Source organism: Nilaparvata lugens, chromosome 4, assembly GCF_014356525.2.
Source record: "Nilaparvata lugens isolate BPH chromosome 4, ASM1435652v1, whole genome shotgun sequence".
Lineage (NCBI taxonomy): Eukaryota > Metazoa > Arthropoda > Insecta > Hemiptera > Delphacidae > Nilaparvata > Nilaparvata lugens.
The window spans coordinates 75,695,332-75,708,365 of NC_052507.1; the positions used below are offsets into that span (position 1 = coordinate 75,695,332).

The 13,034-nt window shown below is 35.0% G+C and overlaps 1 protein-coding gene across 13 annotated transcripts in view; it reads right to left on the minus strand.

The window, feature by feature from the left end:
* The window catches only part of LOC111047600 (RNA-binding protein Nova-1), a 135,218-nt gene that overhangs the window by 20,417 nt on the left and 101,767 nt on the right, over positions 1–13,034 (minus strand). For 12 of the 13 annotated variants that reach the window (XM_039426471.1, XM_039426472.1, XM_039426469.1 and 9 more), the window contains 3 exons: positions 11,806–11,959; positions 5,836–6,039; positions 2,228–2,432 (listed from right to left, as the gene is read on the minus strand). In XM_039426471.1, the coding sequence (XP_039282405.1) occupies positions 2,228–2,432; positions 5,836–6,039; positions 11,806–11,959 (563 nt within the window). The remainder of the gene's footprint in view (positions 1–2,227; positions 2,433–5,835; positions 6,040–11,805; positions 11,960–13,034) is intronic. The other variant, XM_039426478.1, reaches the window with a different exon arrangement.

The window sequence follows — 13,034 nt, forward strand, 5'->3', positions numbered from 1 at the left end:
TCTGTGGATAATAAAAAAGTGAGTGAGACGCACTCGGTCTGTGGAAAAACAAAATATCTCATCCCCGAAATTCATAAGCCGACGTATAGCCAGCTGTAAAAATATAAACACGATCATTTTAAAGAATTGTGTTCTGTTTATCAATTTAATAAAACATATCGGGGACCGAGCTTCGCTCTGGATTACAAAAGCATAAAAAATTTATTACAAAAGAAGATATTATAATAACATTCATACAGAAATGTTCTATCTAATCACAGTAAATTGAGATTAATTCCCAGAGGAATGCAAAAATTTCCCTCACAAAGGCCCAGTTGCACAAAATCCGGTTAAATTTTAATCCTGATTAACTTCACGTGAACCAAATCAGAGAAGACCATTTCAAAAATATGTATTTACTGGAATTATTCAGGATTGAAAATAACCCGGCTTTTTTGCCACCGGCACTAAGTACCTGATTGAATGATTACAAAAGTTCAACAGTATAATTTTGACAGTCCCACACACATGAACTCGCTCACCCACTACCATCACCAACAGACGACGAAATAATTATTATCAGCTGTTTTTCCAAGGATGAATAATAATATTATCATTTTAATGTCCTTCAGCGAGTTTTCCCAGGGATGAGACCTAGTGCAATCGAATCTTTATATTATAAACCTACTATGTTCTGGATTTTGTGAGAATCGTTAGAGCCGTTTTCGAGATCCAGTGAAATACAAACATATAGGGCCGGTTTCCGAGCTCGGGATCTATAAGTTCTGGACTTTCAGAGTCCAGGACTAAAATAAGCTCTCGGGTTTGAATTGACTTTCTGAGTCACGATTTTATCTTCTAAACTCCGGAGTCTATCAAGTTCTCGACTTATTTGAGTACAGGACTTTAACGCAGTAAACATCAGGGAAATTCACAATATTATTTTGCTGTAGTATTGTTGGCATTATAGCAAAACGGAAACAGCTGATTACAGCGGGACAATTCAAATGAGCATGCTCTCCAAACTATTTTGTAAAAATACGTTTCGATTTCTTTGTAGGCCTATTCAAAGCAAGACCTTTGAAAGGTGTATGAATAAACATTTCATTTTACGTTATGCTATTATTGAATAGCATAAACATCTAAATAGCATAACGTAAATAATAGCATAACGTAAAATGAAATGTTTATTCATACACCTTAGGATCAATATCCTAATCAGTGATTTTGGAATAAAAATTTCATTAGGCTATTGAGTTTGGAAACGTATTTGTTTTGAAAAAAACTGGAGTAATAATTTATTATTGTTTTTATTATTAATATGTTGAATATGACATTGATTAATAACATTCAGATTGGAATATAAATTCCAAGGCGATCCTTGTATTATTTTGCTTGAACATTTTTAGGTTATGTCACAGTCGTAAAATGAGGTTAGTTTTTTATGCATAATTCTGATACAATTATATTCCTAAATGAACTTGCAAACTATAAATTGTGAATTTAGATGGACTAATTCAAATAATTTAGGTATTCCATGACATCTATTTGGCTTTTTATCTACTCCAAAATAATAACTGAATTGTGTTTGCTCAGTCAAGTCTAGAACTTGAATTTAAACCCTACCCCAGTCGAGGGTTTAAAATCACGCTGTTTTAAGTCCTGGACTTAACGATTTTTGATAAATCCTTGACTCGGAAAGAGGCTAGAATCTAATTCAAGTCCTGGACTTATAAGCCCTTCACTCAGAAAGCGAAATTATAAACTCCAGGGTACATGATCTCTAAACTCCAGAGTCTATTTAAGTCCTCAACTACGTTAACGCTCTGACTCGGAAAGCCAATTTTCTGACTCCAGAGTTGAAAGCCAACTAGAACTTAGCTAAATCCCGAGCTCGGAAACCGGCCCATAAACATCTAAACATCCAAAAATTTGAACATCTAAACATATAAACAGAAGTTGCTCGTTTAATAGTATAGGATAACGAGCGAAGCTCGGTGCCCCGATATTTAGATTGAACATAGTACAGTATTCATTGAACATAGACGGCAAAAGAGTCGTACGTCCAAAACTGGATGTGTGTATAACTGGACCTACGCGGTGGTAACAGAGAGAAACAGGTAACTGATTATTGATTATTGATATTATTGATTATTGATTAGTGCACCGACTTGATAACGTGAATCCGACCACAGTACAGTAGTAATAAAAGATAGTGATTTGTGAAAAATGTAAATGAGATGTGTACTTGGCAAGCGTGGACATTGCGGATGAGATCTCATTGGTTGCATGTTCGGAGTACCCACGGGAATGAAGCATTATCTTAATGTTGTCAATGAGCTGGGAGGTGAGCGACTGGTTGGTGCCCACAAACGGCGAGTTCAGATTGAGGCTCAGGTTGAGTCCACCCTGGCCCAGGCCACCTCCGCCACCGTTCAACATCATCTGGCTCACTGCAACACAATCGGATACGTCGACAATCGAGCAATCACAATTCAAACAATCGTAGCAAACAATAAGACAACGTTCAACATCATCTGGCTTACTGCAACCATAGAGAAAAGATAGCATAAGAAGATATTCTTGTTTTGTTTTCTTCAGGGCTACTTTTAATATAAATAAGAATCTAAATCTGAGTACCCTTTTGAATTATTTCGTCACGATATGTTTCGGCTACTAATGCCATTTTGAAGATATTCTTAATAGTAAACGAAGATATTTATTTATTTCATTGACCATCACAAATCATAATCTATATAATAAGAGAGAGTAGGGTTGTGTTTGTTCGTGTGTTCACATCAAAACATGTCAACTTGTGGATTGCATACCGGAAAAACAGGAATGATTTAGATCTCCAAATTTTACACATAGATTCTAAAAATATCAATCTCTTGCACCTCGAAGCCCAAATTTCAATTTTCCTTCTAGATTTTTCAGAATAAATGTATAAATTTCATTTATGGTACGATTTCACGATTTCATAAAAAATAACCAAATCATATGATCGAAATAGAACTGGCTTAAACACGTATACAAGTGTAAAGGATAGGAAAATTATGTTTGACGCATCATCACATCTGAACTACTGGACTGATTTTCTTGAAATGTTGCATATAAATTCTTAATCAACCGAGGATTCTTATAGGCCTATTTTAAATTCTTCTAGATTTCATTACGTCAAGTTTTCAGTTTTTCAAGTTTTAAAATATACCCTTGCGAAGCACGGGTTACCTGCTTGTTATAATATATAATATGATTGGGAGAAGCCAACAGGCATAGCCCAAAAGTGTCTTCTCCCAAATTTTTACAAATAGAGGTCAATCAAAAATTTACCAATGAAAATTTTGAAGCGAGACTCAAACAATATGTTCATTCCATATGATGTTATTATATCGAAATAGACTACACTAATGATTACTATATACAATACTATATTCTTTATACTAATAAAACATTAGCTGTTTATCAGCTCAGGCAAGTAGACAAACTTTTAAACAAGCAACTAAATGGCCGCGTGTTCAGACCTCTTTCTACAGACCTTGACAGTACATGCATCACATTCAGCAATCTTCAAGCTTAAAGCCACCTCATGTATGAAGAAGCTCATCTATTTTTGTAACCTAAATCAAACACAGTAAAAATACGATACTCGTCAATAGCAAAAATCTGGTGTGGCGCACTCACACAACTTTCCTTGCCGTTATGAAAATTGATCACCTGACGCTAGTGTACACGCGCATCTCAAGTCTACTTATGAACAAAGATCTGAGCCAGCTGGTGACAGGACAATAACGCTGGAGACATACGAGGTCTGCTATCTCTTCATAGTGAATCATTTGATAGAATCAACAGTTTGCAATAATTGAAATAATAACATTTTCTCGAATTTCGTGCTTATTTTCAATTTTAGGTGAAAATGTTACTGAACATTAATTGTAGAGATTTTTATGCTTAATCTTTTCCACTCGAAATTTTCTGTTTAAATAGTATCTAAAGCCTGATAATTGGGAATCTAAAATCGAACTTTGCATAGATGGGGCGGAGCTCCTGAAATTTTAACAGCTATGAGACTTGTGGCAGTTGATAGAGCTTATCAATGACTATTCCAGGTATAAATTTGATCAAAATCGTTGGAGCCGTTTTTGAGAAAATCTCGAAAAACCCTGTTTTTGACAACATTTTCGCCATTTTAGCCGCCATCTTGAATTGCATTGGATCGAAATTGTTCGTGTCGGATACTTATAGTGTAAGGACCATAAGTTCCAAATTTCAAGTCATTCGGTTAATTGGGAGATGAGATATCGTGTACACAGACGCACATACACTCATACACACACACACACACACACACACACACACACACACACACCACACACACACACACACACACACACACAGACTAATACCCAAAAACCACTTTTTTGCACTCAGAGGACCTTGAAACGTATAGAAATTTACAAATTGGGGTACCTTAATTTTTTTTGGAAAGCAATACTTTCCTTACCTATGGTAATAGGGCAAGGAAAGTAAAAAGTGCAAACAATCAATGATTGTGCACCATGAACTTGAGGCTCGATTAAAGAATTCCCTAGGAATGAACTTATGATTGGTTCTATCTTTCTGGTAGTGTTGCTTATAAGATCTATAATAGTATTCTCTATATATTTTTTCACTTTATATAAAATAATAACCAAACGTTACTTTTTCACTACACTGAAAATTCAGTTTTCTTGAATTCATTTTTAAAATTATAATAAAGAAATTAAAATTGTAATAAAGCAGAGGCAGATAATAAAAACTATTATAAATAAAGATTACAGATTTCCAACTGCCCAACTATTCATAGAATTCCCGGTATTGAGCATAAGACAGTTGTTTACAAAATCCCTATTGATATACCTTAGAAAAAATAGACTAAATATTCTTATGGATTCATACTTAATCCACAAGATATAGTTTGAGTTGTAGCGACGCCTCATGTGGTTCATGGGTGGTGGAGTTCATGGAGCCGCTTGGGATGGGAAAGGTCAGAAAGCCTGCTTCAGTCAATATATTGGCACTAATATCAGTCCTAACAGGTGTTTCTTTTTTCCTTTTTTTTCTCCCGCATTTCAGCTTCTTATATAGTTTTTCTCTTTTATCTCTTAGTTTCATTTTTCTCTTTTCTCCAATGAGAAGACACCCGGCCATCCGCTGGTCTTTATTATTAGGATGTTCCCTAACTTGAATCTTGGATTTTACTACTGAGTTGCATTTATTATTTATTTACACATCCTGCAATTCAACTACCTGGTATCATAGATACAGAAGTATAATGTACACTAGTTTGATATACTACCAGAAGTTGCTTTATTTTTAGTTATTATTATAATCTGTAATTTTTATCTATGTTTGAGTATAGTTAGTAGCATTTTGAAAATATTTATTACTCATTTTGTTTAAGCTTATTCAGGCCTCGAAAGGCTGACCGGAACTCCTTACACACAGAGGTATAGTCTTTGTAGGGGTATTCCATATACACATTTATTGTAATTGTATTTATTATTGTATATATGCATTTTCTGGAATAAAGAATATTTGAATTTGAAAAGATCAATTTTTGCTTCACACAAGTGCTCTTTGCATGCATTGGTATCCCTTGGACATATTGAAATCAAACAATAACATTCTGCCTGTAATAAAAATAATTAAAAAATGAATTCAATTCATTAAATTATTCAATAATTAATATGGAAAAAAGGGTTTTCAGGACCGAGGCTCACGACTAACGTCAGAGATATTTAGGGTCATGACTAGTTGGTTGTTAGTTAATCGAATTTCCGATAAAAGTTGGAGAATATCAATGACGTTGCATACTGTTAGAGAGGTTAGAGTTGGCGGCGAAAGAGCTGGCTCCGACTGCGGCCGTGTTGTGTGCATAGGGCGACCCGGTCGGGTTGTAGTTGGCAACGGGGCCCGCAATGTCCGCATAGCTCACGTTCAGGCAGCTGCCACTGTGCGGGTCCTCCATCACCTTCGTCAGGATCATAGAGCACGCCTTTGAGTTAGAGTCCACATCACCTGCAACACCACAAACAAAACAAAACATCTTTAAATACAGTTAATGTACAAACAATTATAAATATGGCAGAACGATTCCGGAGTTCAATAGGATTCATAGAGAAAAATTGCATAAGAAGATATCCTATGGAATATGTCATTTATGTTCCAAATTTCAAGCCGATTTTTTGTTAATTCATGCCGATTACTGTCTATTATTACTGTTTTGTAGGGGTGAGAGTGTAAGAACGGCACAGTATGAGAGACTAACAGCGTCTCATAGCTTCACCAAAAAGAACTACGTGGACTATCGGGATATACTAACATTAACATTGACATGTTAAACATAATATTAACATGAGATAACAGTAAAATTTACTACATAAACTCCCTATACTGTACCAAAATTTTGAGTTATTAAATGGAATTTATTCTATCTTAAGTTAGTAGTTTTCAGTTCCCATGAAGATAGTAAATTTATTCTTGTTCATTGGCAACTTAGCCAGCATTTCTAAAATCATTATAATTATGATCAGAATCTTATTAAAGTCCTTGGTTCCCACGATCCCACTTGGAATTATCTATTCTCACGACAGATCTAGACGCCAGAAGTATGCTGAATCAATCCCATAATTCTAAACTTGCAAAAGGGAAATAACTTTTCTCTCCTAGTTTCCTTCTTGCTTGAACGTATCACCTTCCTTATTTACTGAGGAGAAAGAGAGCGGGCGAAGAGAAATTCACAGGCGATCGGGTGAATATTTCAAGTAATTATGGTAAAACTAATCAGTCTGGACGCCTCTGAAAACTAGGAGAGCGATCATTCTAATCCCAGCTGTCATAGTGTTAACTGTTTCTTGAGATTTTCTTTCAATTTCCAGTAATGTTTTCGTTTGGGGGTACATTCTCATTCTCTCCAGGAGAATTTAATTGATTGTCCAAGTAAATCGGACATCTTTTGAAGTTACTTTAAATGTAGGCTGAGAGTAATATTTAGAAGTAAAGTCCCCCTTTTGAGAATACAGTAATAATGGGATAGCTTGAATTAGGATGACGATTGATTCCTCTATACTTTGGATCTCCAATACCCCTTTTGGGTGAGTATTTTCATTATTGTCATTGAATATAATTTATCATTTTAAAAGTGTTCGATTTATGTATGTTAATAATATTATTTCCTCATAGGAAGCGGTGAATTGTATTTATTTGATGATCTACCTAGAAAATCAATTGAATACAATCCTATTAGATATTGATAATTATTATGTTTCTAATTCTGTTGTAAATTTGTCATCAGGTTTCTGTATCGGGCCGAGAATTTCCATTGTAAAAGGGCCGGCGACTTCTTCCAATCATGAATGGAATCGTACGTCATTGAACGCTGATGAGGAGAGAACAAGACTAACTCCCTTTTGGATATGTCGCCGCGACGCCTGAACATTCCTGGAGGACGACCAATCATCTTCACCCTTCATCCATCTCCGCCAGGGACTCCGGACATCGCGACGACAACTACAAGATGAGTACTTGATCTTTCCCCATCAGAATTCAATGTGTCCCTTAAATTTTGGTCTCTTAAAGACGTAAATATAGTTAAACTTTGTGTCTTAAAGACAAAGATAATCTTTAATTGAAGAAAGTATTTATTGTAAAGTGTTGTTTGAATTTAAATATTTAATATAGAGGCAATCAATCGTCAAATGATTTTTATTTCGGATTCCTCACCACTAGAATAGTACTAGAAATTTCACTAACCCCTCCACCATCGGGGTCTCGCATGATTTCCAAACTTAATTATAGTTGTCTGAGAATTTAGGTTCTCAAAAGACACTATAAAATCATAGGATATTTAAATACGCTATTGCTTGAGTTAACAGTAAAATTTGGAAAATAAACCATGTATACCAAGAGATATCTTCTTCAAGGTAGACGCACACAGATCGTCATCGGACGGACGGCACGCATCGGACGGATTGGAGGATTAGATTTGATGCATTGTTTTCAATTGGAGTGCGCATACCTATCCGCATCCGTATAGGTATGCGCACTCCAATTGAAAACAATGCATCAAATCTAATCCTCCGATCCGTCCGATGCGTGCCGTCCGTCCGATGACGATCTGTGTGCGTCTACCTTTATCATGTGCTAATATAGTAGAGCACCGACTATCCGGACATTGGTTATCCGGATGTCCACTGACTGATGAAAGATTAAAATTCTCTAAAAACCACACCAACTCTGTATGTTCAAGTGGCTAATTGGACCGCTGCAATCAAGGTGCAGTACAATATTTTAATAAATAGTGGAACATTCGAGTTGCTTATTGAATGAAACAACATGCTGTCTACTTTAACTAGAATGTGAATGAAACTGTATACACGTAATAATATTACATACGACACATACTATGTCAGATTATCTGAATTATGTAAGATAAAGAACATTCAAAAAACAATAGAAAAACATTCAAACAAACAAGAATATTCCAATACTTGGCAAAGATGTGGAACTAGAAAAGGATAGAGCAGTACTGGACTTCCCAATTTGTATCATCTTATTACTGCTCCATTTTTATTTAGAATTTGTTTTTTGAAAATAAGAAAGTAACCTAACCTACATTTTGATTCGGACAGTACTTATAGTACAAATTGGAGTTGGAATAGTTTTAGGCATGAACCTGTTGTGCCTTTCTTCATGTCAAGTATTTGTAAATAAATGAGATGAATGAATAAATAATTTTAATAGTTAAACGGGAAGAATGACAAAACTAGTGATTTTTAGTAGAAATTAAAATGGTTAGCTGTGAGTTAAAAATGTAATTTACCTGATTGTTCCAGCTTGATTGTCACAACAAAGTGTTCAGATGCTTTGTCTATTTCTTAGGTTAGTTTTGAAAGTACACTGTTGTAACTTGTAAGAAACTATTTTCAAAACTCTCAACTTGGAATAATTGTGACTACAAGTAGTGTGTTTCAGGAGATATTAATCTTTATGAGACTCGGTAATCAACTTGCGATAAGATAAGGTATTTCTGGACTTCACACAGTTTTGTCAACGTTAGTAGTCTACTAACTTTGCTTTGCACTGTTGTAACTTTGTAAGGAGCTCAGCGATCAGCTGTCTTTTGAATACTGGTAACTTTTGTTTACTCGCATTTCATGGCAAAGCTCTGTTTTGATGACCAATCAACAGTTGACACGATTGAAAGTCTGCAGGCGGGCTTAGTTTGAATATTGCCTGTTGCCGGTTTAGCTAGACGCTGTTCTATCTGCGTCTGTATCTGAGACTGTTTGCTGTTTTTCTTCTTACCACACTTGAATAATATATCATTTTATATTAAGCGAGCAATTTCTGTATATCTGAATATATTATTATATTTGGTTATTTATATCCAACGGATATCAAAAACGGTTCTAACGATTTTCATGAAATTTGGAACATAGTAGGTTTATGATATAAAAATTCGATTGCACTAGGTCTCATCCTTGGGAAAACTCGCTGAAGGACATGAAAAGGATAATTCATCCTTGAAAAAACAGTTGATAATTTCGTCATCTGTCGATAACAGAAGATGCGGGTGCCTGTGTGGGAGATCAGCTGTGTAATCAATCAGCTTACCGTATCTCGCGAGAAGTCTAGAAATTTTAATAGACTCGATCAAAATAATCTGATTTGTTGACATGATATGATGGTATATCACAATATTCAAAGTTAATCATCATTATTTTACAGTTTCAAGTGATTGAGTGCTATTTTGTTATTCAATTTGGTTTGTAAACAATCTAAATTATAACTTTTCTGTTTTCAAATATTTCAACTGAAAATTGGACCTGAATTCAAGTGTATGGAACATAAACTTTGTTTTGGACCATTTATAGTGTATAAATCAAAACTCGGGAAAGAAACAGTTTTGGGTTGTGCCTGTTAGTCCTTCCCCAATCATTTTGAAGAATTGTGTTCTCACACTTTTTTATGTATTTGAACACGAAATGCAGTCAATTATAATTCATCAGTCGTGTTCAAATACATAAAAAATTGTGTTAATACAAAGCAGCTCGGAATGAATCAAGAAACCATAACCTTTAATTGTGCTCTGTTTATCAATAAAAGAATAACGAGCAAAGCTCGGTACCCCGATATTATAATATAATATGACCTCTTATATAATATAATAGTTTAATAGCTAAACTATTTTATTGTATAAATAGTATAGTTCGTATATAAGATAAACTATTAAACCGTATTATTATAAAATAATATGAACTCGGCAATAAAGCAGTGTAAAACGACCAGGGGCATTCCAGCTATTTTCTACAAGGGTGTTAGTTAAATACGGATGACACATTCGTGCGTGAAGATTATATTATTTGGAGATTCCTAAATAAAAACTCAAGTGAATATAATTTTCAATGATTAAACAAACCATTATTAAGATTGAATATTTTGTTGATTAGTTATATCTCTACATTGCTTAAAACGATCTGGCAACTTTGCAGAGCTATAAAAGGACAGCGCTACATGCTTTGTCGAATGATAGACAAGGATAACAACACCAATATTGACCATATACTGCCATTATAACCTCGTCAGACCCAGTGTACAGTTTATTTATTTATTTCATCTTTGTTTATACAATCACAAATCACATGAATATGAATAGTATAGTGTTCATAATATGGATTTCGCTCTATTCAAACCTGACCTCTCTCTCCAAATACAACGTTTCAAGAACTCCACAGCTGATCCGTGGCTACTGCTATCTGTATAGTTGTTGTTATACGATAGCTGACAATGTACACTAAAGTGCACAAGTCGTCTCAACCGAAAAAGGGGGAATCCACTCCACCATAACCACTATCAGCTCAGAAAGGGAATGTACAGTATAGTGTACAAATCAACCAAAGTACAAATGAGTAATTAAGTTTGTAGAGTGAATAGTGTTGTGGAACTTTTCCATAATTGAAGACATGAAATGTTGTCAAAAATCCACTTTATTTAAATAAAAATTAAGCATGCTCCTGTGAAATATTAATTTTTCGCCACACTGCACAGAAAGCAGCTGTTTTCCAGTCCCTACGTAGATCTGAAATAAAAGACCTTGTTTGCCGACGACGTCAGAAAAGGGTTTCTTTTCCGGTCTAGGCCAGAAAGTTGTCTCTTTCCAGCCGCTCATGGAATTAGTTAATAAGTCATCCGCTAGATCGGGCGAGTGTCCACTTTCATCATCAGCTGAAGTCGCCATGATTTCAGTTCCAGTTTCGAATCAAACTAATTCGCTTCGCAACCAGTTTTATTCAATTATTTATTGTTGATTAGTGCATTCCGAATTTTCAAAAATGCTTGAAGATGACTGTGGTATTCAAAGTGAAATTTTAAAAGAATCTGAAATCCTGACTGCAAATCTTCTACCACTAAAATCAAGAGATAGGTACGATAGCTTAACGAGTATTCTTTATTTATTTTGTCAGCAATACCTGTAGTGTGGCGAAAAATATCGTTCGCACCACGGGCAAAAATGTTTTTTCAGCTCTCAATCTTTTCTAGTCCTCGGACTTGAAAACCGATTTCGAGCTGGAAAAATCTCATTTTCTGCTCTAGGTGCGAAATATACAATTTATTTAAATACAGTGAATTTTTGACAACATTTCAAGTCTCTTCAATTACCCATGAGTAAGTGAAAGAAGCCAGTTCTGACGAGGATAACATGAACCTCACCATAGCTTTTATGCAATTTACAGTATTCAGATGAACTGATTATAATTATTGAAGAAATTTCAAGTTAATTACCTAAAACCGTAATGCATCTCTCTTGGAGACTCTGGTCCTTGGCCTTTTGAGATATTTGCACGTGGGACCCACTCTGCTCCTTGATCTGTTTTATATAAGCGCCTCCTTTGCCAATGATCATACCAGCTGTCGTGTTTGGTATCAGAATTTTAACCTAGAAATGGAAAAAGGATAAAGCTTATTAATATAGTAGTTGACTTTTATTTGATGGCGTAGAAGAGTTTGGCCAGTAATACAAAGATATTTGATAATAAAATTGAAAATCTGGTGTTGCGCACTCACACAACTTTCCTTGCCGTTATGAAAATTGATCACCTGACGCTAGTGTTACCGCGCATCTCAAGTCTACTATTCAAAGATTTGATTGCCAGCTGGTGACAGGGCAATAACGCTGGAGACACACATGAGGTCTGCTATCTCTTCATAGTGACTGATTTAATAGAAATAACAATAATTTGCAATTGAATAATCAAATTTTCTCGAATTAAAAGCTTATTTTCAATTTTAGGTGAAAATGTTACTGAACATTAATTGTAGAGATTTTCATGCTTAATCTACTCCACTTGATTTTTTTGTTTCAATTGTATCTGAAGCCTGATAATTGGGAATCTATCTGCATTGATGGGGCGGAGCTCCTGAAATTTTTACAGATATGGGACTTGTGGCAGTTGATAGAGCTTATCGATGACTATTTTAGGTATGAATTTGATCAAAATCGTTGGAGCCGTTTCCGAGAAAATCACGAAAAACCCTGTTTTTGAGAACATTTTCGCCATTTTAGCCGCCATCTTGAATTTCATCTGATCGAAATTGTTCGTGTCGGATCCTTATAGTGAAAGGAACTTTTAAGTTCCAAATTTCAAGTCATTCCGTTAATTGGGAGATGAGATATCGTGTACACAGACGCACATACACACACATACACACACACATACAGACCAATACCCAAAAACCAGTTTTTGGACTCAGGGGACCTTGAAACGTATAGAAATTTCGAAATTGGGGTACCTTAATTTTTTCGGAAAGCAATACTTTCCTTACCTATGGTAATAGGGCAGGGAAAGTAAAAAATGGATATCACATGTAGGTCATATGAAATAAAAATATTGATAGTACGATAACCAGGCAGCGACACATTTCGTCTCTAATCAGCTGATTATTCCTTTATTATTAATAAAGGAGACAGATTAATTTGAAACACAATAACATTTTTACTTTCCTTGCCTCAT